The 23,303-nt window shown below is 38.1% G+C and overlaps 1 protein-coding gene across 2 annotated transcripts in view; it reads right to left on the bottom strand.

Moving 5' to 3' along the window:
• The window catches only part of RYR2 (ryanodine receptor 2), a gene marked incomplete at its 5' end in the record, with an annotated part of 721,806 nt that overhangs the window by 135,292 nt on the left and 563,211 nt on the right, over positions 1 to 23,303 (bottom strand). For both annotated transcript variants that reach the window (XM_082674159.1, XM_082674158.1), the window contains 4 exons: positions 1,336 to 1,574; positions 2,822 to 2,882; positions 14,558 to 14,607; positions 21,245 to 21,366. In XM_082674159.1, coding sequence (XP_082530285.1) covers positions 1,336 to 1,574; positions 2,822 to 2,882; positions 14,558 to 14,607; positions 21,245 to 21,366 — 472 coding nt within the window. The remainder of the gene's footprint in view (positions 1 to 1,335; positions 1,575 to 2,821; positions 2,883 to 14,557; positions 14,608 to 21,244; positions 21,367 to 23,303) is intronic.

Below are 23,303 nucleotides of genomic sequence, written 5' to 3'. Positions count from 1 at the left end.
CTTTTTCTCAAACAAAATTCTTTTCTGGAAGGAGCTGAAAGCTTTCTAAAGAATTATGCTCTGATTATACAGACAGAATATTATCAGGAACAATCGCTTTAGGTATAATAAAGGATTTCTTCAAGAATAAAACTAAGCACAAGGATATCTGGGAGGACAGGTCCATTTTGACTCCTGTTCCAGAGGTATATAAAGACTGTACCTTTTATTTTAACTCTCAAATGAACAAGAGTAAGAATGCTAGAGAACGGGGTGTATCATTTATTTCTGAAATGACCTGAAATTCAAGGCATAAGTAAGTCACTCTTGGAGCTTTTAAAGCTAGAAAATCAAATAAAACCTCTTAGATGATCTCTGATCCAATAAACATGTTCAACAGGCAAAGAAAACTAAGAATCTTGGATTTCTAATGCCAACTCTGCTACCATTTCCCGGAGGACACACCATGACATGAATGGAGAAACCCTCCTCATCCCCCATATTTGTTTCTGTGTCCACATGGGGCTGTAAGTAATGCTCCCATTGGTTCAAGCAGTGTCAATGTCAATGTTTTGAAACTAGTGGTTATGTCATTCACTGATGAGCAAAGGTGGTTTTTACACAGAGCTGTACTTCACCGGGGAGACCTACAACACTGAGAGTCTGAGTGGGTGGGTCTGCAAGCAAGACACACTCGACTGGTAGACAAGGGCTCATATCATCTGTCATGTTCATACAGGCAGGAGAGCAGGAACTTAGGTCACGTAGTTCCTTTTTCATGCAACCTTGGGCATTCTGTGGATATTTTTAATAACCACAGAATTCCAGCCAAGAACGGCTGATGAAATCCCCTATGAAAAGAGAATGAAACCTATAAACAAAAGATATTTGAACCACCCTAGTAGGTCAGTTATTTAGACACAGAATTTGTCTCAGCAGTCTTCAAATTTACCGGTAGGATAGCTTGCAGAAACAGTCTGCATCGACTCAGAAATAATCTGAAAACATTTAATGCTGCATGTCCTTTGGTGAAACTGTATTAGAAAATTTCCATGGAAAGAGACACCACAGAAAGTGTAAAATTTGGAACTTGGATGTCAACAATGTGGGCGTGACTGTCCATAACCAGTACCTTACTGGTCCCTTCTGCGAAACCATGTGATTCAGAGATCTATCTCTATTAAGAATGGTTTTGGTTTTGTAATTCAAATGTCAACCTAAAGTGTTCTTAAAAAAACAAAACAAAACAAAAACATTTTAACGTATAAGCAGTGTTTGAATAACCTCGATGATGTGGCTGTTAATTTCTGATTGTACTACGTAGATAATGAAACTCTAAGTAATAGATTTACATACATATTAGATCTTCTCCGAACTGATGCTGGCCAATATGCTCAAATAATGATGACAGCATTGGCAACAGTGCCACCGTGGTATAATTGATAATCTGAGTAACACCTTTGGGTTGGTTTCGGGTGTGGGTGAACTGGCCCTGCTTAAGATTTTCCATCGTCTTCTCCAGATCCTCTGCGGCATTGTCCAGGAAAGCTCTGAGTGCACTTTTAACACTTTCCAGGCCAGTCTTCATCACAGTCCTAGGGAGTAAAGAAGAGACACCTTGTATCTTGTGAGAGGAACACGTGAAATACAAATAAAACATGCTTCTACATCGTGTTTATTTTTGTCCATGACGACATTCACTCAGTCAACTCAATTTTTTAAAACCACTTTGAAATAATTCTTTCCTATATACTTGAAGTTACAGCAAGAGCACTCCGTAAATGCGTAACGTTTCCTAAATGCCTTTGTAGTCAACTTAATTAGGACCTCGGAGCAAACGGCAGTTCTAATGCTTTATGTTTTCCACCTGTGGTCTCAAATATTGAGAATATTTACTTGATAACTAAGAAACCCAGCTCCTGAGTCAGTTTAGTTCATCCCAAATCCAACAAAACTAGAATGTTTTCTGAAGCTATGGGTGTGAAAGAAACAGTTAATGCCAGCTAAACCACGTTACAGAATGATACGGATTTTTTTTTTTTTTTTTTACCTTAAGGGTAACAATCAATCTTTTCTAAATAAGCTCTGAAGGCTGAACTTTGTAGAGAAGTGACATTCTAAAGCCGCCATTTCTTGTAGAAAATGAAGGTGAATGGTAGCATCTCCTTTCTTCATTTATTATACAAAACACCTCACATAAACTTTTAAACACAAAAATGGATAATTCAAGAGTATCACCGCATATTCTCTGTAGAAGACTTTTAGGAACTTTTATTTAGATGTATCCTGGATAATAAGTAAATTAATTGTACGGCTTAGAGGCTGAATCAATCATGCTCACCAAACTGGTTTTGTATTTGGATTTCTGGTCATTTTAATAGTAGTGCAGAGTAGAAAGTGCATAGGCTTGGAAACTGGTATATTTCCACGCTTACTATGCAATCTTAAGCTGCACTTTACTCATCTATAAAATGAGAATAAAACCTTCATATTTCCTATAAAGGTAAAAGTTATTAGAAATATGGAGAACAACTATCCTGCCTTAAGGCTAATAAAACCTCTCGAGTTGTAGCTCATCATTTTTACCTCACATAATACAGTCCCAATTCAACCCTCAATTACATACCTAGCTGCTACAGAAATTACTTAAAATTTAAATAACAATATATATGATCGTAAAAATAATGAAAGGCCGTTGTTTTACTAATTTACAAAAGATATTCTTTTCACCTACATTAAAGTCTTTATTGCAGTTCCAAAGAATAAAGACACTAGGTTCTTCTTCTTATTCCTGTATATCATTATTACACTCATTGATTTAAATCAAAATGTATCCATTTACCTTGCATCCAAAGTCTGACCCAAAATATGAAGACAGTTGACAATTGATGTTGCATCATTCCCTAAAGAGGAAACAAAAAGCTGCATAAATTGCCCAGAGAATTTCTCAATGCTCTTCTTTTCTGTTAATGTTCGTGTTCCAAAAATTAGTCAAGGGCACAGTTCAGTAAGGATAACTCAATTCAAAAGAGTTTTTGATAATCAAGTTTAAAATCATGCAGTTTTTCTGCTTAAAAGTGGTTATGTGAATGTAAGTAGAAAAGCAATAAAGCACGTCTCATCAAACAGCTGACATACTCAAGAAGCATTCAAAGCACTGCCTCAGGCTAAAGAATTTTAACTAGATTCTTCAAATATATCCTCCTCCCCATACTAGCTCACCTTATTTTTAAATCATATTGTATGCCAACTTTTTAAGTCAGCTGATATCCTTTGTGAAATGAGTTGGGCTAAAAGTCTAATAAATTTAATTCCCTTTTAATTACCCCAAGTATATCTGCTTTCTTATTGCATTCAACTGCATTGAGATGAATTAGTTTGCCTGAATTCAACTGCATTGACATGAACTAATCTGCCTGAATGTTGTTCGTCTTCGGTGAAAAAGTGGTACCAAACTATCATGCAAAAAAGCATCAGAGGCTGAATAAGTTAAACATTACTCATGAGATATTTGAAACGGGGGTGACCCTTCTTGAAAATAAGATGAAACTCAGCCATTCTGATTGGCATATTTCATCACAAAGTACAGAAGTATGAATCACATAATGAGTACACGTATTTTACTTCGTGATAAGGATACAAAAAAGAAAATATGAATCCAAAGTAACAAATTGATTTGACCGCTCACAATACAGTCTGACACTCATCACTTCCTCATTCCATACTTTCCTATTTATAATATATACAGTCATTCCCTGGTCCTTAGGTTAAAAACTCCTAATTGAATGTGAGTTTTTAAAACATTTGAGCATGTTATATTCTTTATACACGAAAGGACCCTAAAAGGAACAAATGAAGTATACATGGAAATAACTGTCTCAGAATGTGGGCATACCAGGTTAGTGATATGATGCAAATAAGAAAAAAAATAATAAGGTATTCATTGCTGAGACGCTTCAGAAAATGTTCCATTCATCTCGTGCTTTGAATCTCAGAACTTCCAGGTGATAATGAAGACAAAATCAGCAGAAGGGCAGAATTTGTCATGCTCCTGTCTACTGACTGGTGGCAGTGCTAGGGCTTCTACAATACTACAGCCCTTAGAAGTATTACTCATTTAATTATTCATTCACTCAATAAATACATGTTAAATACCAAGTACTCTTAAACTTCCAATAATAAGCAAAATAGAGTTCTCATGGTACTTGCATTTTAATGGGGGACACAGACAATGAACTATTAAGCAAAAAATAAATCAGTATGTAACATGTCAGGCCGCAGTAAAAATATATAAAGCAGGAAATAGGGATTAGAGCAACAGGATAGAATTAATAGGGTGAGTGGTCACCAGAGCCTCCCCAAGAAGGTGGCACCTGAGCAGAGATTTGAATGAAGCGAAGGAACAAACCATGCATATAACTGGGAGAAGGGCCCAGGCGGTGGAAACAGCATGTTTCCGGGGCAGAAAATGAACCTGGTGGTCCAGGCAAGGAAGTCAAGATGACTGATGTGGGTAAATTCAGGGGAAAGAAGGAGAATGTAAGGTGAAGAGGAGCGAAACAGGTTCTAGAGCCTTGCAACAAGAGCAAGCACTTTGGATTGTGCTTCAGTGGTTAAGAATCCACCTGCCAAGGCAGGGGACGTGGGTTCGAGCCCTGGTCCGGGAGGATCTCACTTGCCATGGAGCAACTAAGCCTGTGAGCCACAACTACTGAGCCGGCGCTCTAGAGCCCACATGCCACAACTACTGAGCCCACGTGCCACAACTACTGAAGCCTGGGCGGCTAGAGACCGTGCTCCCCAACGAGAAGCCACTGCAATGAGAAGCCCGTGTACCGCAACGAAGAGTGGCCCCCGCTCGCCTCAACTAGAGAAAGCCCACGTGCAGCAACGAAGACCCAACGTGGCCCAAAATAAATAAAATAAATAAATAATTTATTAAAAAATAATAATGTATGTTAAGGTTTTGCTTTATGGGTTGCATGTTGGTGACGGGGAAAGGAGACAAGGATGACTCCATGATCATTTGGGTGAGCAACTGTGTGAGCAGTTGGGTGAATAGTGGTAGGATTCCAGCACGTGGGGAGAGCCCAAGGCAGGAGCAAAATGTGTGGGGAGGGGAGAGGGGAGGGTTGGGCGTTCTGCTTCCGACAGGTCAAGTGTGATGGGCCAATTCATCTCCGGTAGAGATGTAGGCAACTGATACAAAAACCTGGAGTGCAGAGATGAGATCTGAGTTAGAGCTGTAAACTTGGGCCTCATAAGCATATGGAGAATTTTTTAAATCATGCGCCTGAATGAAATTAGCCAGCATGAACATAAATACAGAAGCATAAAGGTCCCAGAGCCTCCAATGTTTGGAGGTAAAAAAAAGATAAGAAGGGTGCAGCACAGAAAATGACAGAGGGAAGGCCCAGGAGGGAGAGGGGATACAAAGTGATGCCTATGCGTCTCATGCCACCAAATTCAGCACCAAATCAGAGAGGCTGGTCCCTCACTCTCTTCCTAAAACTCACAGTCATACTGTCTCTTCATACAGATTACCAGTGTTTGTACTTTGTACTGAGCTTATCCATGCCTTTTTCCAAAAAGAGGTCTGGGGTTCTTTAAACTTCCTTTTGTATAAGCTCATGAGGTGTGATTTTTTTTTTTTTACATCTTTATTGGAGTATAATTGCTTTCCAATGGTGTGTTAGTTTCTGCTGTATAACAAAGTGAATCAGTGAGGTGTGATTTTTGTTTCCTTTGTTCCCTGATGCAGCTCCGCACCTAGAATAGTGCCTGATTTAGAGCAGGAGCTCAATTAAATACTTGTGGAGTGACTGGAGTATGAGTAAAAGGAGTAGGAAAGGGCACCAGTGGCCAGACAAGTTCTGTGGGTCAAATGAAAATGTGTGTGGTGAATATGAGATTCCTGTGATTGTCAGTCACAACACTGTAAGCTGTATCAGTTGACACACTTTGGTACACTCCAGAGCAGATATAGTACAACTTTAAATGGAAACATCTCATTGTAAAAAATGGTGGAGAAAGGACCCTAAGGAATGCAGTAACAGTATTAACTGAACCTTCAGCATTTGAATGTATGGACCAGCAAAAGTATCAATTTTATGGGCATGTATAAATGACTAAACTAATGGTTAGTCTTGAAGAGAGAAAGTAGGTAGTAAGGCTTTTAAATAAAATAGCAACCTGGATATGGTCCTTCTAAAGGCTCTCCAGATCGCCATAATCAGGAATGTCAGTCACGCACAGGAAGGGCTAGACAAAGCCTAGTAAGATGGTAACATTTTAAGGTGATGACTGTATTTTTTCACGTTCTTAACTATATATAATTTCTTAACTGCTCTGAGCAGCATAAAAACCAAAAGTTTGATACCTTCAACTCACATTTTTTTCCAAGGTTCAAGCTACTTTCTTTGTCTTCAAATATAACTCTCATCACCTCTAAACACTTAGGGAACCACTTACGGATTGCCTATTTATCTTTAAGATTGTATGTTTGCATCAGTGTGTGTGTGTGTGTGTGTGTGTGTGTATGTGTGTGTGTGTGTGTGTGTGTGTATGTGTGTGTGTGTGTGTGTGTGTGTGTAAGCATAAAAGGTACAAAATTAAAATCACAGCTCATACCTGAATCTAATAACAACATACAGCAAGCACTGGGTTTTTAAAAACATTGTTACCAATTCTCACAAAATAATACAACTCTCTAAATAATAAAAATAACAAAGCTAACGCTGTTAAGAGCCAAAATATTCTTCTTGTATCTTAATCCCAAACCGTTTTGTGGTTAATATAAGATTTCTATAATTCAGGAGTTTTCAATGTCATCCAAAATTTGATATATCACGTACCACTTGTTTTATAATCTGATTTATTGAGAATTCTCAGAATGTTGACTTTCTCTCTTCTTGGAAAACAGTAACAGTCATTCTAATTTTTATTCTTCTTCTTTACTTTTTCTAGCATGGCTCTTGACACAGTATCTCATTATATTTTCTTCTTTGAAGAAATGATTAATCTTGGAAAAATCCTTATTAATAACGTGAAATAAAATTATGCTAGAAGATGCAAATTTCTCTCAAAATTATGAAGAGACAGAAATTGAAGCCTGTCAAAGATTTTATTACTTCTGAAGTCAGTGATATTGAAAAGAATAAAATTACTGAGTCCCTAACTTGGTGAGAAGTTTCAGTTAAACTTAGAATATATATTACATATTCTATTCATTTGTCTCAAAGTCAGGAAATTCTCTCAGAGTAATACGTTGAAATGAAAGAAGTATCTATCTCTCTAATACAATCTTCTGATATTATTTTCATTATTATTTTCAAATAATATTATATATTATTTTCATTCTGAGTCTGATAAGAATTAGGTTATTTATAGCAACTCTAATCCAGGAAACTCTTGCCTTTATCATACACACTGTCATAAAACTACAGAATCTTTAAGTTAGGTAAGACCTTAAGGATCCTCTAGTGATGAATACCATACTCAAAATAGACAACCAACAAGGACGTACTGTATAGCACAGGGAACTCTGCTCAACATTCTGTAATAACCTAAATGAGAAAAGAATTTGAAAAAGAACAGATACATGTATATATATAACTGAATCACTTTGCTGTGCACCTGAAACTAACACAACATTGTTAATCAACTATACTCCAATATAAAATAAAAATTTTTTTAAAGTAGCAGATTGTGCTACTTATTTCTCCTATTTTCCTTGACTATCATCCATTTTATTTAACCTTCAGGCTTACTGACATAAAGTTATATATAATTTTCTAACAGATTGTGCTTTTTAAATTTAAACCATGACATTCTCAAAATAGTGACACGTTCAGTTCTCACATATGCACTATCCTCAGAGATTCTTAGTGCTTTAAATGACTTTCCTTTCATTATATGTGTCCTATTAAACAACACAAGCACAACGTGAACCTTTTTAGGGATAATACAAACACATACAGTCATTCCTCAGTATCCGCAGGGGATTGATTCCAAGACTCTCCCCCAACACCAAGAATCCAAGGATGCTCAGGTCCCTTGTATAAAATGGCATAGTATTTGCATATAACCTACACACATCCTCCTTTATACTTTAAATTATCTCTAGATTACTTAAAATACATAATACAAAGTAAATGCTATGCACGTATTTTTGAAGGATGGCGATTTCAAGTGTTGTTTTTTGGAACTTTCTGGAATTTTTTAAAAAATATTTTTGATCCCCGATTGGTTGAATCCATGGATGCAGGGCCTGTGGATAAGGAGGGATGACTGTATTAATTTTCTAATGTCTCCTGATACAAGATAGCCCCTCATTTAAACACATGAAGAGGGTTTGGGGTTGGGGATAACAGAAGAGTCAACATAAACTTATTCCACTAATTTTTTAATCAGGGAGAGATACCAATTGATAGAATTCACTATATTACTTTATTTACTATTAAAACTCTTAAAATTAACATTAAGATTTAGGTACCAGTTTAATCATTCATACTCGTCTAGAGGAAAAAACAAATACTTTAACAAGAGCTATTGTTTCATTTAAGCACATGATAACACTTGTCCAGTATTCCTGAAGCTAATGTGGGAGCTGTATTAATGATGTTCTAAGGTCACTGAGGTCAACCAGAAGGAATGTTGGAGTTTGATACTCATAATGTTGCAAAATGCTTGCTTTATTCCAGGCATTCCTAGGAATCTGTCTGTCATCAAATTTGGAAATTCTCCAGTAAATCTGGGTGTCTCTAGACAATTAACTGTCTTGCTATGTTAAAAACTCACCAGAAAACAGGAAAGTAGAAAAGGCCTCTACCAAAATGTTCATTGCAGCTCTGTTTACAATAACCAGGACATGGAAGCAACCTAAGTGTCTATCAACAGATGAATAGATGAAGATGTGGCACATACATACAATGGAATATTACACAGCCATAAAAAGGAACGAAACTGAGTTATTTGTAGTGAGGTGGATGGACCTAGAGACTGTCATACAGAGTGAAGTAAGTCAAAAAGAGAAAAACAAATACCGTATGCTCACACACATATATGGAATATAAAAAAAAAAAAAAGGTCATGAAGAACCTAGGGGCAAGATGGGAATAAAGATGCAGACCTACTAGAGAATGGACTTGAGGATACGGGGAGGGGGAAGGGTAAGCTGGGACAAAGTGAGAGAGTGGCAAGGACATATATACACTACCAAACGTAAAATAGATAGCTAGTGGGAAGTAGCTGCATAGCATAGGGAGATCAGCTCAGTGCTTTGTGACTACCTAGAGGGGTAGGATCGGGAGGGTGGGAGGCAGGGAGATGCAAGAGGGAAGAGATATGGGGACATATGTATATGTATAACTGATTCACTTATAAAGCAGAAACTAACACACCATTGTAAAGCAATTATACTCCAATAAAGATGCTAAAAAAATAAAAATTTTTAAAAAATTTAAAAATTGAAAAAAAAAAAAAACTCACCAGAAAACAGATAAGTAGAAAAGGCCTCTAAATGATAACTATTTTGTGCCAGCCTTCTCAAATAGTTCCTCGAACTGAAAGTATCATTGCTGGTAGAGTTTAATGATTGTTTGAAAAGTCATTAATCATGTGTTACTTCCTTTTCAATGTAAGTGCCCTAAGTGTTTTCATGGACCACTTAAGGAATTTTTTAAAAATGTGATTCTCATAAACTATGACATAAGTGGATATTATATTTTTCCTAATATTCTCAAGGAAAAAAATGTAAAGTCTGGGTTATTCATGAATGTAAGAAAATTCCAAATTGATAGCACTCGTCTCATTGTAGTAAGCATCTGCTGACTTATCTATCTTCTCTGTCAGACTGTAGACTTCTTAAAGGTAGGACCTGGTTGGTTGATTAATTCAGTCATCAGATATTTATAAAAGAGCCACTACGCACCAGACTTCCTGCTGGGCTCTGAGGATACAAATATAAGCCCTCGAAGGGCTGAGTTTTGGGCCAGAGAAAGAAGTTAACCTTGTAACATCATCAGTGAGATGAAGGAAAAGTATGCAGAGTTATGAGAAAGTTATAATAGTAGGAGGAGAGAGTATAATCAGGGAGGTTGGGAATGCTTTTCCTGAGAGAATACTATTTGGGTTGAAATGTAAAGGATTAGTAGTTAACCCCATTGTGGGTGTGAGGGACTGGAGAGGGGCATGTGGTGTATGGGATCCCATCTCCGTCAGTTATTACAGCATGTGCAAAGGCCCTGGGCAGAAAGGAATACATTTTCATGAAGCAGAGAGAAGGCTGCTTAAGCTGAGGCATCATGAGGAAGTCAGAGCATGCTGGGAAATGAGGATGCAGGGTACACAGGGGACAGACTATCAAACACTCTGTGGCCAGATGAAGAATTCTGATCTTTACTACAGAGAAATGGGAAGCCACTGGCTCCACAGGAGTGTATTCAGTGATGAGACCATTTTGTTGTTCTGTTTTGGTTTTTGGTTGGGGAGGGGGAGAGATATGATTGCTTTGGGGCACAGTTTAGAAGGGCAAGAGGGAATTCTAAGAGAAGGGTGAGTACGTTCATGGAGGCATACAGGTAAGAGACACCTGTAGATTGGCATGGGGTGGTAGCAGCAGAGAGGGAAAGAAATCTGCACTTTTCTATCCTCACAGGCTAAGAGAATGTTCACACACAGCAGACACAAAACTGGTTGCTGAAAGAATGCACAAAATGAATGTCATTAAGGCATTCGATTCATTTTCACATGTAAAAAGAAAGCCGTTAAGAAGTCTTGATACACACCCACCTGTGCCACCATCACTATCCCTGCTGCAGCTCTGGTTAGCAGATTCTCTTTCCCCTGCAAATGACTGAAAGTCTAAAAATAGGCTATAATAGTAGGCCTTAAGTATCCTCTAAATGCTTTAAAATTAGGCAGTTAGAAAGACAGAATTTTCACTTAGCATAAGTGGGCGAAAATGGTAGGATTAAAAGCAATATTTCGTTAGTCAATAATGTGTCCTTGAAAACGGCAAATGGGATCCTTATTCCTTGTCAACCTGCCTGCTTCTTACCCCACCCTGATTCTCCAAAATACAAGCGTGCACCAACTTGCAATCACAAGCATTTCAGAAGTCAAAAGGGAAGCCTAATATAAAATAGATGCTATCTTCCTTACTAATTTTTTCTATAAAGTATTTTAATAGATACCCCAGAACTACTGTTCTGTAGGGAATATGGCTTGTTCCCCTTTTTTAAAACCCTACCTTTTTCTAAGATAAAAGGAAATGGTTTACACACCTTCAAAAGAATATATGAGGAATAAAAACATGACTCATCTCTCTTTAATTCTTCGTGTGCTTCAACATAGAGAAAATATTTTAAAGTAGATAAAAGATATACATAAATATAGAAGTTCAAGTTTGGGGAATCCTCACTTTACATATCAGAAAAATTTCTGAACAGCTACAATCTGGCAGACACCTTGTAATAAATATTCCATTACTGATCATACTCAGCTCCCCACAACGACCACCACCAGGACAAGAATTTTGACTTTTGTTTTTTGTGTGTTTTTTGCGGTACGCGGGCCTCTCACTGTTGTGGCCTCTCCCGTTGTGGAGCACAGGCTCCGGACGGGCAGGCTCAGCAGCCATGGCTCACGGGCCCAGCCGCTCCACGGCATGTGGGATCTTCCCGGACCAGGGCACGAACCCGTGTCCCCTGCATCGGCAGGCGGACTCTCAACCACTGCGCCACCAGAGAAGCTCATCTAGTTTATTTTAATGCTTCCCTCTTGTCTCCAATCCCACCTTGCTGACATGTTTCTGGTTAATGTATCTCTTTCTGTATTTTTGCTCCTTGACACGAAGCCCAAGTATTTCTTTGTTAACCTCAACTTTCACTTCTGTCTTACTTTATTCTTAGGCTAGGTCATGAAACAATTTTTTGAACTAAGCACAGGAAAAACATTTTGATCATCAGTTAATGTCTGCCAGAATACAGAAAAAAAAAAATAATGTAAAGGCAGGGCGAAAGAAAAAATAAAAGAGATTAATATGTCTATGTATTTACAAAAGACCACTGTACATATGCTGTTAGGTCTCTCTCTCTTCAGGAAAATCCACAACGGTATAATTGATATATCAAAAAGTAAATACTTGGATTATACAACTTCTGCTTTGATCTGGAAATGGCTAGATTATAAAGGCTTCATGGCGCATGTATTTTAAATAACCAAGTTCCCTAGTTTAGTGCGTATGTAATTTGATTTATCTAAATAAAAGCTGTAGAAATAAGACTAAGAATACCTTAGATTTGAAAGCTGTACTGTTACAGTTTACATAGCACTTCAACATTCATCATGTCATATGAGATTTTATACATGCAATAGATCTCTAAAGTTAGTAGTTATTTTAATCTAGTTTAAAAATGAAAAAAAACCAAACAAACCAAAAAACAAAGGTTCAGAGAAGTTAAGTCCCTTGTCCAAATCATTCAGCTGGTTTAGTTGCAAATAGAGGACTTACATACAGGTTTTCTGATTCAAAGCCCATTATTCTCTCCAGGACATCATGTTAACATCTAAAACCACGCTGTAACTGTAACATGTAAAGTTTACGTGTCTAAGACTTAACATGCTAACACTTTGACAAGTCTGTATTAGAGTATGTTTGATTAATAAAAGCTTCTTGAAGTCTGTATTGTTTTACAGGCAAATGCCTAAGCAAATTTGAAACAATAATAAGACACTAGAATAATATAAAGACTGCATTAAAATATGCTTTTGAGATAAAGATACATAGTAGCTCTCCAATAAATTCCTGTTAAAAATAATAGTATTTAAAGGCAAAGGGATTTAACATGCAATGATTCCTAAATGAAATACGAGAATCACAGAGAGACGGAATGAATGTTAAAATCCAGTTCTTCTCCTCTGACTGGTATGACAAGTTATATTATGCATTTATCTTCAACTACTGAACCCTTAATATATTCAAAGGGAAAAGAGAGATTAAACAACAGGTACAATTAATACATGGTAATGGAAGTCTACATCAGTAGACCAGTAGATTAGTTTACATATAGTTCCTTTGCAGAGGGTTATAAATCGCAAAATGGCACAAGGCAGGCTTCTGGGATGCTGAAAATGTTCTGTGTCTCGACCTGAGAAAATGGGCAGATACATGTAAAATCTCATCAAGCTATGTCATCAAGCTGTTCTCAAGATCTGTGTACTCTGTCGTATATATGGAATGCCTCAAAAATTTTAAAAATAAAATTATAGCAAAACATAACATGGGAAACCAAGAAGTTAAAATAGGTAAGAAGCTAGAGAGAGCACAACAGCAAGTATTTTTATGGGGTCCCCATCAGAGCCTTCCTCTATCATGAGAAGGTTAAGGAGTATACAAAAGCTCTGTCTGAACAATTTTCATAGAAGTTTTTCTACGAGGAAGAGAAGTCAAACAAAAGCCAGCCAACTTAGGAGAGCTTTCTGAAGACAATTTCCCCGTTAATTTTGGATAACTGAAACAATAATGCAAGAACTCAGGCAACTTATGAGAAATATATCTTAAAAACACCCAAATACTGGATAGAACAATATTAGAAAGCAAATACAGCATTAAGTAGTCATATCCAGAAACTATCATTTCTCAAAAATTGTAAAGAATGTAAAAGTTATTTGCATATATATACACATACACACACGTACATGTACCTAGTTCTCAGCTTATCCACTGTGGCTTTTATAGAAATGACTTAATCCTTAGGTTTTCCTGTGAATGGAATGGGACTTATAACATCTCTATCAGTACACTCAATGTTTTCTTACTGAAGTCACCCCGACGCTGTCTCAAAACCTATAGAGCATTGAGCTAAAATTTGCCTTGGCAGTTACGAAGCCGGATGCAGGAAAGCGTAAGACATAAACTCTGCCGACTGCTATGAAGTCTTAAAGCCCCATGGCAAGGAGAGTCTGTGGAAAGTGAGTGACCGCCCTGCAAGGCTCTTTGAAAGCAAGTGTTTGGGAACATGACTTTCAGCTACGTGAATTCTCAGAAATGAACAAAAACTGACTACCATGGGGTGAGGGGTGCTAGAAAAGTCGCTTTTGCCAAATCCAGGCCTCACTGTCTCTACTATGAAGCTCCAGTGTCTGGAATACAGTCGACATGCAAATCTGCAGTCAAGAGCATTAAAAGAGTGCAGTTAAAAATTGTTGGTGTATAACAGCTCATTACTTTATCTATAAGAGATAACCAAACACAAATTCAGAGGCCCAGTTTGGCTTCACCCCTCTGAAATAAAATACGGCAGAAGCTGCCATTTTCATTCATTTGGCCTTTAATAATATAACCTTTTGATTTTCAAGTGTGCTTTGGACTAGTATATAAAGTTACAGTCTTCAGTTTCACCATAGGTAACGCTACTTATAAACAACCTTGAGGACCTTACCTTGGCCTATGACGACCATGCATCCAGCCATGCAAACATGCATTCATGCAACATAGCAGCACACAACACAGTGCAAAAATGGCAAAGAAAACCAAGTGATGGCCATGCTAGTATTTGTTCAAGGGTCTCCTTACCAAATAGTGAAATCCTATGCCTGACAAGAACTCCAAGTTTGCAGAATAGGCTGAAGACAAAAGAAAAACAAAAGAGAAAAGGGAAAAGGGGAAGGGAAGGTAGAAAAGACAGGGAGAAATTAAATTAAAATAAAACAAAAAAAAGAAGAAGAAGAAAAAAAGAAAAATAAACAGCTGATATATGAGCCGGAAAAAAGCAACATGATGTCACGCAGAAAGAATCAATTATCTGAGCAGAATGTGGAGTAAAGATATTAAAGAAAGAGTCTTTGAGTGCATATCTTTAACAAACATGGTTAAAAAAGCACATATTATAAGGAACCAAAAAAAAATTGAAAGCAAAGCTAATTAATATAAAAGCAATCTATATGAACCCCGTAAGAATATAACTACTAGAAAACCACAAGGAGAAAACTTTAATTTTATCTGCCCCAAAGTACTACTGAGGTTCTAGAAATTTGTTGTTATGGATATCATTTAACAATGGAAGTATGATGCTTTGGGCATAAAATGTTTACTTTTAGTATGTTTTATCATTTGGCCTTTCCTTCTCCCTGACCTTGACCACACCCCTTACACATATACCAAAGTATCCAGTGAATCTGAACACAATGAACTAGAGAGAGAATTTAAACAACTGATAATCCCTCAGAGAAAAACGTTACAGATGTGATAACTTAAAGGGCTTCTAATGCTAATTCATGACTTGAACATTTATTTCCTCTAGACTAAGTTCCTGGGTCTTCATGTCCTTCCTGGTGGTCACCAATGGGAGATTCCACATAAGGGGGCCCAGCACTCAACATGATGGCATTGGTACGCACTAATGCTTGGATCACAGCCCAGAGCCTGGACAATACCCGTTCTTGTCCTGTCACGTCTGTCACCAGGCAGTCTGGTGGCTTTCTTGCTGGGCCCTATTTTTAGGAACACTCAGTTTCATGCTATAATCTCTTCTAAACATCCCTCAGGATTCAGCTCAGACATGTTTACTCCAAGAAGCCTTTTCTAACACCACGTGTTCCTTCACCACTCCCAACCCAAGCTCAAAGAAGTCCCCTCCCAGTCAGGGGCCATCTGCAAATATCTACCAGGACACTTAACCTCCCGTATTACAACTGACACTCTTTTCACTTCTATCCAACAGTCTTCTGAACCCTCAGAGAGCACCGGTGGTCCACAGCCAGAACTTACCAAAGCCCTAACCTTGAAAATCCATTTGTACAGCACCCCCCCACACTCAGCTTGATTTTCCCAATCATGATGACAGCTATGTCCTCACTGCCCCATCCTCTCTTGCAAAGCTTTCCCATCACCAGCAGTGTGCAGATGTACACTCGTCAGGACTGGGGAGACAGGCTCTATGCCATAGAATCAATGGTGGCAACTGCTCACGGCAGAATGGGAGAAAGGAGTCAGGATCACTTTCATTACAGTGGACCACTTTTGTGGACCACTTTTATTACAGTAGGCTTTGGCCATCATCTCTCACTTCGGTAACAGTGTGAAATAACGTATTGGTGAAAATTAATTATACAGGGCATGGGGTAGCTTTTCCAAGAAGACATTCATCTGCAAGTGCTTAAGTGACTTCGAGGTCTTGGGAAATCTCTTATCAGTGCTAAATATTTTTCAAACAATGATCTATTCAAGTAGATGTTAGACGTAAGATTAGACTTTAGCCCCCCCCACCCCAGAGCAGCATTATTTATCTTTAGGCTATAATTGAAATGAACAAAGACAATAAAACAAAAGCAACTTTCTCCAGGTGCCCTCATTCACTGAGCTTTCTGTGTGTTAACAGGGATCTGTCTCCATGTAAAGAGTGATTACATCTTAGAATTGTACACACTTTGGATTCTTGGAATCTAGTCTATTTTAAGCGACATCTTTTACCTCTTACTCGCTGACACTCTCTAGTATCCAGAGTGAAACATTCTGCGACGTTGAATTTATAATACTAGGATTACGTTTTTAACCTATGAATTTGAATTATGAATTTATAATACTAGAATTATGTTTTAATCTAGACCCGGGGTGCTTTGCGGTGATAGGAAACAGAATTGCTCTGTATCCTGAGCACATTTATGTTGGAGAATCTCTCCGAAAAAAATGACTTCTTATGATATCAGCTGCTTCCCAACTCTAGGTGTTCCTAATTAGTAACAGATGTGCCACCAGAGAGACATACAGATATATAGAAAGCTAGGTCCTAAGAAAAGACAAATCGTATCTCTCTCCCTTCCAGTGCCACCCTCTTTCAGGGTGTAGCTTCTGTGCAGACTCTAAGGTTTGATTATTATAAACTCTGGCCTGTAGTTTTTCTAAAGACAATTTCCATAATCCCGTTATCCCCTTTCTCTATATTCCTTCATTATTAACATTCTTAAGAATTCATTCTGCAGTTTCCTCCCTGACTCATTGCCTTGTGAGTTTGCTTTCCACCTCATCGCTCTCCTGAAAAACACTCTTTTGAAGTTCTCAGTACCCTCTAAGTAGCAAATCTAATAACCTCCTTTTCCGTCTCCATCCTGGAGAGCTAGCTCTCCACAGTACTTGGCATCATTAACTACTTAAATCTGTGAAACTCTGGTTTCTGTTTTACAGTATTACTTCCCACCTCCTCTCTAATTAATTGTTCTCTCTATTCTTCAAAGATCCACTTCTGAAAACCCTGGAAATGTAATAATTCTCCAAGTTTTGGTTCAGACCTTTCAGCTTCTCCCCGATTCTCCCTTAGTTTCATCTGCTTTCAGAGCTTCGAGCAGGAGATGGGTATAGATTATCCCCAAATATGTCATTTCTTGCCCTGATCTCTCCAACACCAAACACCTACTTCCCACTTTCTGCTGGATATCTCCAGCTGAATGACCTGTTGGTACTTTATCCTTCCATATGGTACCACTTTAACCAAATTTAAACTCTTCTTCTCAAAACTAGTTCTTCTGAAGTTTCTTGTTTTTGCTAGTGAGATCAATATTGTTCCAACCACTCAACACTGAAACTTCAGCCCCAGGTTAGCCTCCTCCTTTCTACTTGAGATAGGACTCATTCCCGAGGCATGCTTACCTTCCCTCTTCCGTGTTTCTCAGACGCAGCCCCTCTCTGCATTTACATCTCCTGTGCACTCCCAGCACTTTATATATGGCCCATTTACACTCATCACAACGTAGTTCATGGTTAGCTCTATATGTATGTGTCTCCTCAGCTATCCTTTTAAGTCCATTAAAGTTGGGAACTGTGCTGTTGTATCTGTGTGTTTATCCTCAGACCTAGGACAGCACCTTGTACCCACGGGGCATTCAGAATACTTGCTGAACAAACCCACGGGTAGCACCACCTACTGGAAGCAGCACTTCTGTTACAACAGCTTGCATCCCTGCCATAGCTCCTAACGCCTGCCATGGCTTCCCAGCCATGCTACTCTTATCAATCCTACTTATGCTCCCAGACTGTCCTCATTTTTCTATTTAAAAAGCGTCAATGGCTTCTTAGTGCTAATGAATTAAGTAAAAAGAATAAAGATATTTTGACAGTTACTCTCAATTACAGTGTTCCATCATGAATCTACATAACCTATATTTCTCCTAAATGACCAGCTTCTACGCTGTACGTTGTTACCTAAAAAATATACCTTTTTCTTAATCTCTGACCTACGTATTTTTTAAGATCAGCTTTGAATGTCATGACTTCCATATATCTCCAGCCCACCCATACCCATCTAAGGGGTTCTTACTTTACTTTGACTCCTAGAGCACCGCTCAGCTTTCTGCTGCTGGAACAATATTTATTCCCATATACTTAGCCACTGTCACGTATACTCCTGGAGTGCAGATGCCCCATCTCACTCACCTCTGTGGACAGGAGAATATTGACTGTAGACAGGAAATGCTCGATACCTAATTTCTAGTACCAGGAGGTCTCTAAACAACTAATGGGAACAACCTGGTTTTAACTGTGGAGAAATTAATTTAGATCCACATAACTACTGCTACACCCAACTGTTAAATACAAATTAAAACGATCATGGCAATGCTCATCACGTGTATACAGGTATGTTTGTTTATTCACAGTAGCAGGGCCAGTTCTTTTTTTAAACCTGTTTTATCGTATTTGTTACGTATTTTACTCATTGAAGTAATATTTAACTGAAGTAGTAAGAAATCAGAGATTTACAAATTTCAGTGATTCCGTTTCAACATGCCAAACAAATTATTTAATTTGTCTTTGTTAATGTGATAGTGATGGTGGTTGTTTTAAAACATATCTTTATGATTATTAAAGTAAGATTTTTTCATTTTAAAAACTTGGAAAACACATAAAAATAGTAATATAAAATCTACAATGCACTACCTAAAGAAAACCACCATTAACATTAAATTTATTCCTTACCAGTACTTTTCTATACATAAAAATTTACGTTCTTTTAAAAAATCCAAATCAATACTATTTGAACAAATGTTTTATTTTTTAAGTGATAATTTTCCTAAGTTATCATGTATTTGTACCCATCACCATTTTAATGACTGGACAACATGTACCATAACTTATTTACCATCACTTTATTCATTTTTCAACTCTGATTTTTTTCTGAGGATAAATTCTAGCTATGTTTGGCATTAAAGTACTGTGAAGAAATCAGTTACTTCTGTTGTTATGTCTCTCATTCCTGTGTGTTGGAATGTTAATGGCATACATTAAATTTTAATGGCATACATTCCCTTTTGCGGAAGTGCTAGTGGGAGAAGTAAAACTTACCAACCCTCTTTCCAAGAAGTGAAGAAAAAAATTGAAGATGAAATCATTAAAAACTGGGGCAGTGTTATTAAAGGCCCCAAAACTACATCAACGGAGGCTAGCACAGAATCGTGATGTTCTTCTGATTTCTTCTATGAGGGATATAGTTGGTAAAGGAGAATTAGTTACTTCTGTAGTTAGTGAACAGTTCTTAGAGTAAAACTGAAAAATGAATGGCGAAAACAAGACACAATAAAAGGGGAAGGGAAAGAGCAGAGCTTGCATAATTTTTTTTCATTTTTTTCCCTATATTCTCCAACTGTATTTTGATTTATGTTAATGAATGTGATTAAATTAACAACACCCTCTAGGAACAAAGTTTCTGTTACAAAAGGTTAACTGGCCAGGAAAGACTAGGAGACTTTGCAGTAGCCTTGGTTCCATAGTGTTTAATGATAACTTGGTGTTGCGGCATTTTCCAGCTACTGTGAGCACTCACCATCCACAGGGGAACAATGGGGCCAGTGGTGTGGATGAGTGCGCATGTGAAATGAGGAGAGATGGGTCTCTCTCTCCCCTAGGGAAGGCGGAAGGAAGGCCACGCCATAGTGGGGAAGGGGAGGGGGTTATCTGCATCTTGGAAAGTAGCTCTTCCTTCCCTTTCCTTCTGGTAACACAGTTGGTGGAAACAAAGTGAGTTACTGGAATGGATTCTCTGTTATTTTAACTGTCATCCATTTTATCAAATTCACAGGAAGCTTTATTATTTGAAGAAGTTTGGAAACATTTTTAATGCTGCTGCAATCTTACATCACATGATTGGCTATCTACCTGTTGGTAGACAACCAATTAGACAATAAATTTGAGTAAAGAGATGAGCTTAAGATCCCACCCCCAGTGCTATGCCCCGCAGGAATCTTACTTCCTCTTAACCCTCTGGGAACAGTCTACATTCAATGTCATCTCACCCTGTCCAATAGGCTGATACTGCACTGCCATTCAACATATCATTAAAGTCAAGTCTATGCTATGAATCTAAAATTACTCTAAAAAAAGTCTTTAGAAAATAAAAAAGAGGTTTGTTTCCCAGGCAAGCCTCTGATGACAGATCCACAGATACTGTGAAAGGATAAATGCATATTCTTTTAAGATGTTAAACTTGTGATAATACGGCTAAACAGCAATAGATAACTAAAAAATGTCAAGACCAAGGAAAGCCTGTATTCTACTTTATACAGGGTACTCATTTTTATAGAAATGTTTTTCAAATACAATCTAAAAGTTGGTTTGGACTCCTGTGCAATGTAATACAGAAGGCTTTCTCAGGAATTGATTCTCATGTATACTAAGTGCTGGCAGAATTTTGAGGACTCAAACTTGAAATCCTCAGCAGAATCACAAATAGATCTCCAAAGAATACTTGGGTTTAAAGAGAAATAAGAAAGCACTGCTAGGATGCTGGCTTGACTGGTGTGAGCAGAAAACTTTAAAAAGCGTATATGTTTACTTCATTTTATCCCAAGGTGGCTCATAATTTTTTAAAATTTAAAGTTATAATTTCTCAAAATGAGATTCTGCTGAAAAATACAGGCTGGCAAAAACATTCGATTTGAATACATTTTCAGGAATCCAATGTTAAAAAGTATCATTTAACAAAAACTACGAATGCACTGATGCCTCTCCAGCCTCTACTTGTGGATTCTGTATTGGGTATTTTGTTCCTTCTACTCAGCGTTACATTTAGCAGTAAAATATAAGAAAACTCAACATCTAGAACACATGTATTAACTTGCCAAAACCATCCTTCTCATAGTGTTTGATTCCAAGGGGCCAGGGGCCGGGGAACATGGGTGGGAACTCTTCGCGTGATCCTGCTTCAAGAACCTGAGATGCTCGTTCTCAAAAGGAAATGCACTTAAACAACGGTCTTTATTTTTCATAGCTATTTACCTAGTCACCATTTCTTTCTCTTTGTTTGATGCATGTCCTCCAGAACACAGAGGTCTGCTGGCTGCAGATAAGAAGTATAAACGATGGTTTTTGAAATACTGATCAATTAAAGGAAGAACAACCTGAAAGAAAGGAAAAGAAAACAGATCTACACAGTGGACTCTTCCGGGGGATGAATGAGTGCTGAGTTTTTAGAGCAGCCAGAGTTCTGTCCACATGCAATAAGTCCCCCATATCCACAGCCATGCCAGTCAGCACCATTTCAAAGTACGCCTCTCCTAAGTCTCACTCTGCTGTCTCCAGTCCCTATATGTGTATGTGTGTGTGTGTGCGCATGTGTGTAATTATAAAAAAAAACACATCAGATTTTCAATGGTTTGAAATTAGCCTCAATATTTTCTCAAAATGAAACAGTCTTAATATTTTCACATCATGCAGTTCCGTGCCTGAAAGGTTCAGAAATAATCAGTGATGACCTTCTACTGAGTCTCTAGCATGTCTGAGGATTGTAACTGACATGCTATCATTTCATGTATCCCAGTAACCACTCTGTACGGTAGCGGCCATCATCCCTGATTTCTAGGTATTAAATTGAGATGTAGAAAGTGAATGATTTACTCAGTCACATTGCCGCTTACCTACCTGCACAAAGCTCTTACCTGGCCTCTGTCAAAGCCCACCTCCCGATTCTGCCCTCTAATCCTGATGGCTGTTGGCCAATTCCTCCCCCTCCTCCGTCCACAGGCTTTGTGCCTGCCATTCACTCTGTCTGAGACGCTCTCCCCACACCCCATAACCTACTCACTTCACTCCTCCTGCAGGCCTCAGTGCAGTGGTACTTCATCAGATAAGCCTTTGCTGGCCTGTCAACTAGATAAACTCCCTGTATCCTCTGGTCTTTGAACATCATTTGCAATTTTATATTTTTTATGTATGATTTTTGGGGTTAGTCTCTCTCCCTAAGGGTCTCTAAGGCACACAAGAGAAAGAAACATTTCTGGGTTTGTTTCCCATTAAAGCCCTCTCCTGGCCTCTATGACTACTGCTTGTTCTGTTTCATTTACCACTGATGCACCAGCGCTCAGGACCTTGTTGCAAGCCTGTAGCAAGCGCTAGATAAATATTTGTTGAATAAATAAATGAAAAAAGTAATAATAACTGGCATTACCAGTATTTAGACTCAAGCCTGTCTAAATACATTTTTCCCCTACAAGGTAGGTATATTTTTTAATAATAGGAATACAAAAGCTTTTAGTGATCTTCCTAGGAAGTGGTGACACTGCCTGAACTTAGTGATTGACATATAATAGGTACTCAATAAATATGTGAATGAATGAATCACAGACTTAGTAGAAATCAAGCCACATTAGGCATGCATCTGCAAACAAAATCACTAGGGGCGCTGAGTGCACAGGCAATGAAATACAAGAATGTATTTTAAACGTGTGATTAGAGGCCATGAATACAGCACTTCTGATCACGGGTTCTCAAGGGCGATTACATCCTAGCAGAACAGATAACCAGCCATGTGCAGCCCAAGACAGACTTCAGAGGACGGATACAGATTTGGGGTGCAAGACTGGGTGGAAAGAAAAGACAAGAGAAATCTCCCTTACAGTAAAGGGTACAACTCTGAAAACATATAATAGAAACCAAATATTAATCAGTCAAAATAATATGTCATTTTGTCAATGACCTATAACCACCAAATGCAAGTACTTTGAGAGGAAATGGACGGAAATCATTAGGTCTTCAGGTTAACTAAAACATATTGTAAATAGGAAAGCTTCCCAAGGGCATTCTGTCTTTGTGATAGTGAACCTCCAGGACATAACTCCATGCATGGCACAGACTGGGCTCAGAGTAAACACTGAGTACGTGAATGGACCCAATGTGGACACTCTGCAACTCTTCATCTCCTTCCCGTACTGGCTGGAGTGTGCAAAAGCAAATTCTTGATAAATTCGTATTAAACGGAATAAATAAAAATCATGGGATATACTCTAAATATGAACAATTGATCCTCTCTGAGCCTCAGTTTTCCTCTTCTGAGTAGGAT

This window comes from Grampus griseus (assembly GCF_964374135.1).
Source record: "Grampus griseus genome assembly, chromosome: 16".
Lineage (NCBI taxonomy): Eukaryota > Metazoa > Chordata > Mammalia > Artiodactyla > Delphinidae > Grampus > Grampus griseus.
This window is presented reverse-complemented; position numbering and strand designations above follow the sequence as displayed.